The sequence below is a fragment of the Rhinopithecus bieti genome, unplaced genomic scaffold (genome assembly GCF_001698545.2).
Source record: "Rhinopithecus bieti isolate Rb0 unplaced genomic scaffold, ASM169854v2 scaffold_5626, whole genome shotgun sequence".
NCBI lineage: Eukaryota > Metazoa > Chordata > Mammalia > Primates > Cercopithecidae > Rhinopithecus > Rhinopithecus bieti.
In genome coordinates this window covers 398,377-403,206 of record NW_016805666.1, presented here as the reverse complement: position 1 = coordinate 403,206, position 4,830 = coordinate 398,377, and the positions used below count along the sequence as shown (strand labels likewise).

Genomic DNA, 4,830 nt, shown 5'->3' with positions numbered 1-4,830 from the left:
CATGCTGGGTTTGTGCCAAATAAGTCATTTGAAGAAGACCCGGATCAACCTTATGGGTTAGTAATTAGTAAAGGCCTGTAGAGAAGGTGGCCTTTGAGAAGGGTCAGGTTTCAATAGGATTAAGAAGCATTTCAGACTAAACCAAGTACTTGGAAGAGATAAAAGCAGTGGTGTCAGTCACCTGTCTAGAAGCCACAGTGCATGAACCTTGATGGGGCTAAACATGATTATCGATCTTTTAACTTTTATTGAACGCCTGCACTTCCAGATTTCTAAGTGGGGCTCAGGAATTATAACAGATGTCCACAGCTCCATGGTCTTCCCTCTCCACAACAGGCGGACACTATTAGAAGTAAAAGCCACGTGCCCTCAAGAGGGCAAGGCAAGGCATCTTCAGATGTCTCTGCCCTTAAAGCACACGCGTTCTGCTCTGCGACGAAGCAGGACAAGGACAGGGACCTGCACGTCCGGAGGCCCGGACCTACGAAGATAGCGGGCTCGGGACCTTCGGTGGACCCGCAGGGCTCCAGAGGCCCGCGCGCCGCTGCCCCGCCCTGATTGCTGAGCCTGCCGGGTAAGCGGCCCCAGCGCCGTGCCCGCGCGACCTCTACTCCTTCGGGGAGGGTCGCGCTCACGTCTCAAGTGGGAGCAATGCACCGGGACAGGGACACCTCCTAGGCCATGCCTGTTCCAGTCCAGTTCTCCCTGAAAGTCCGGCTGGCTCATTACCTGCTTAAATAAAACCATATACGTGCAAAGTCTCCCCACTGGCAGCGCGCCCCAGGACCGGAAGTGACGCGTTACGTGCTCGCGTATTCCTACCGGCGTATTCCCGACCTGCTTTTCGCTCGCCGTTCCGTGGCGGGAACTGAGGCCTGTGGGGATAGCGGTGATCGCAAGTCTCCTGGGCCCGTTATTCTCAGATTAGGGAACGGAACGAAGACTTTGAGACCATCTTGTCCTTTTTGTATCGCGGAAACCTCAGGAACTAGCCGGCGGCGGTGACCTGCACGAGAAGTCAGGCTGACTGGTAACCGGCTGAAAGAATTGCAAGCCCACTTCGCCTTCCCCACTCCTGCCCTTGATGCCCCCGTGAGGTCTTCCACTTCCTTCGGGGCCCCAGCCTAGCCGCCCTTTCATGCCCTGGCCGCGCCCATTGGTGAAAGGGTGGTTCCGGACAGCATCCTGCAGACCCCGGCTTTGGGCTGTATTAGTGTTTAACAGCCCGAGGCAGGGATAGACTAATCCAATAACTTTATAAAAACCTTGGCTGCCAATAGATATTAACAATTTATTTTATTTTATTGAGCATATCCCCATATGCCAAGCAAGGAACTATATATTTGCATACATTCTTTTATTTAACTCAGTTGTCCTGTGGAATAGGCCTTAGCTCCTTTAACAGAAAAGGAAACCGGGTGTCATAGATGGTAATTCATTCACCAAATATTATGGGGCATCTACCATGTACCAGGCACTGTTCTCGGCACCAGGGCTTGTAGCATTGAAAAAAAATAGAATTAACTGGGGATTTTTCAGGCAAGCTAATGATGCTTTTTATCCCTGAAAACACCCTGGAAGAATGTTTACCTGCATGTTAGAAACAGTTACCTTCTGGGTGGGATTTTGTATTACTTTCTTAAATCCCTCATGCTTTTCTGCATTGTTTTGATTTCTTCAAGTGAGTGTGTTATGAGAAAAACAGCTGTTTCTATTTTAACAACAGAGTCCCCCACCTTCCTTTCCCCACAGAAAGTCTCTGAAGGTAGGTAGGCATTGACTCTGCCATTAAAATAGGTCCCTGGCCAGGTGCAATGGCTCACACCTGTAATCCCAGCACTTTGGGAGGCCGGGGCAAGAGGATTACTTGAGCCCAGGAGTTCCAGACCAGCCTGGGCAACATGGTGAAACCCTGTCTCTACCAAAAATTAAAAAAATTAGCCGGGGATGGTGGCACGCACCTGTTGTCCTAGCTACTGGAGAGGCTGAAGTGGGAAGATCACAGGAGCCTGGGATGTCGAGGCTGCAGTGAGCCATGATTGTGACACTGCACTCCATCCTAGGCAAAACAGTGAGACCCTGTCTCAAAAAAAAACAACCACCAAAAAAGGTCTTTGAGTGAGTTCTGACAAGGAAAGGAGTGAAGGTTCTCATTTGTGGGGCAAGCACAGCACCTTTAATTGCTGAAGAGTCCATTTCAGGGTCTGAGCTAAAGCTAGGCCCGTGACTGTGAAAGAAACCATGGAGGCCCATGTGGTTTGGTCATGAGCGACATCATATTTATCAATGCATTTGGAACCCATTAAACATTTTTGTGACATATGATCTTTGTTCTATAACTCCTGCACTATAAATAGATTCTAAGTTCCTTAAGGACTTTGACCACTTTTCTGTCCTTGTAGCCCTCAATACGGTGCAGTCAGAGTGTTCTAGGTCATGGGGTGATGTCCTTTATTATGTAACACCTTTGCACAAGGCTAAGTGTGTTTTCAGGCTGTACTTTCTCATAATGGTTCTCCCCCCACCCCACTTTCCTATGGTGCTGATTCCCAAAATGGTTTTGATAAAAGCTTTTTTTTTTTTTTTTTTTTTCTGTCTTGCACCTGACCAGGGTGAAGTAACCATGCAGGCATTTCTTAAAGGCACATCCATCAGTACTAAATCCCTGCTGACCAAGGATCGAGTAGCTGCCACTGCGGGAAGTAGCGGAGAGAACAAGAAAGCCAAACCCGTTCCCTGGGTGGAAAAATAGTAAGAACACTTGTGTCTTTGTTAAAATAATTAATAAATTATCTCTCTAGCCAGTTCTGATCACTTTTGTTTTAAACTTATGGAGGAATACTGTGTTCTGTTTAGAAGTTGGCTTTGAAAAAATCACCCGGTTATATAAGTCATAGAACCCTGGAACTGAAGTTACTTGAGAATAATCTAGTTTAATTTCCTTATTTTGTAGATAAACTGAGATCTCTATAAGCAGAGGCTTCCATTGTAGGGACTGGGATACAAAAGTGAAGAAAACAAGTTTCAGTAAACTGGCTATAAATACTTGCTCAGGAGTTCTACTTTTTTTTTTGAGTTGGAGTCTCACTCTGTCACTCAGGCTGGAGTGCAATGGCACAATCTCTGGCTCAATGTAACCTCCGCCTCCCGAGTTCAAGCAGTTCTCCTGCCTCAGCCTCCTGAGTAGCTGGGATTACAGGCACCACCACCATACCCGGCTATTTTTGTATTTTTAGTGGAGACAGGTTTTCACCATATTGGCCAGGCTGGTCTCAAACTCCTGACCTCATGATCCACCCGCCTCAGCCTCCCAAAGTGCTGGGATTACAGGCTTGAGCCACCGTGCCCAGCCAGGAGTTCTACTTAAATCCAAATATGTAATCTGTTCCCCGTTTTCATTACAATAGGTGGAGATTATTACTATTATTGCTATTTTTGAGATGGAGTCTCACTCTGTTGCCCAGGCTGGAGTGCAGTGGCATGATCTCGACTCACTGCAACCTCTGCCTCCTGGGTTCAGGCGATTATCCTGCCTCAGCCTCGCGAGTAGCTGGGATTACAGGTGCCCACCACCACACCTGGCTAATTTTTTGTATTTTTAGTAGAGAGGGGGTTTCAGCCAGCCCTGGAAATTCAGTTTTGGTTAGCTCATACATTTTTGTCTAAACAACACTTGGATTGGCATTTAAATTGTCAGTCACCACCTAGGTGGCTTACGCCTGTAATCCTGTAATCCCAGCAATTTGGGAGGCCAAGGTGGGAGGATCACTTGAGGCTAGGAGTTCCAGACCAGCCTGGCCAACATGGTGAAACCCCCTCTCTACTAAAAAAAGAAAAAACAAAAATTATCCAGGTGTGTTGGCGGGCACCTGTAATCCCAGCTACCTAGGAGGCTGAGGCATGAGAATCACTTGAACCTGGGAGGCAGAAATTGCAGTGAGCTGAGATCAGGCCACTGCATTCCAGCCTGGGTGACAGAGCAAGACTCTGTCTAAAATAAATAAATAATGTCAGTCATCTAAGTGATACTACCACAAGTAATTGTAACTATTGGTTGAATGTAGCCTCAGTAATTACCAATGTTTACAGATTATTTATAGGCCGAGTAAGGCCCTCATATGTTTTTTGTGTTTTTGGTTTTTTTTTGTTTGTTTTTCCTTGAGACTGATTCTCGCTTTGTCACCCAGGCTGGAGTGCAATGGCATGATCTCAGCTCACTGCAACCTCTGCCTCCTGGGTTCAAGTGATTCTCCTGCCTCAGCCTCCCGAGTAGCTGGGATTACAGACATGCACCACCACACTGAGCTAATTTTTGTATTTTTAGTAGAGATGAGGTTTTACCATGTTGGTCAGGCTGGTCTTCAACTCCTGACCTCAGGTGATCTGCCTGCCTTGGCCTCCCAAAGTGCTGGGATTACAGGCGTGAGCTACGTATGCATCCAACCAATACTAATGCTTTCTTTTTTTTTTTTTGAGACGGAGTCTCGCTCTGTCGCCCAGGCTGGAGTGCAGTGGCTGGATCTCAGCTCACTGCAAGCTCCGCCTCCCGGGTTTACGCCATTCTCCTGCCTCAGCCTCCCGAGTAGCTGGGACTACAGGCGCCCGTCACGACGCCCGGCTAGTTTTTTTTGTATTTTTTAGTAGAGACGGGGTTTCACCATGTTAGCCAGGATGGTCTCGATCTCCTGACCTCGTGATCCGCCCGTCTCGGCCTCCCAAAGTGCTGCGATTACAGGCTTGAGCCACCGCGCCCGGCAACTAATGCTTTCTAAGCAGGTGTTCACTTTAATTTTTTTTTTTTTTTTTTTTTGAGATGAAGTTTTGCTCTTG

General features: G+C 47.5%; 1 protein-coding gene across 3 annotated transcripts in view; it reads left to right on the top strand.

Moving 5' to 3' along the window:
* Positions 1 to 453: 453 nt before the first annotated feature.
* Positions 454 to 4,830, top strand: part of RFC4 (replication factor C subunit 4) — a 17,016-nt gene continuing 12,639 nt past the window's right edge. Inside the window, exons 1-2 of one of the 3 annotated variants that reach the window (XM_017873397.1) lie at positions 454 to 1,030; positions 2,612 to 2,751. In XM_017873397.1, coding sequence (XP_017728886.1) covers positions 2,624 to 2,751 — 128 coding nt within the window. In that variant the 5' untranslated portion in view covers positions 454 to 1,030; positions 2,612 to 2,623. The other 2 variants (XM_017873395.1, XM_017873396.1) reach the window with 2 other exon arrangements.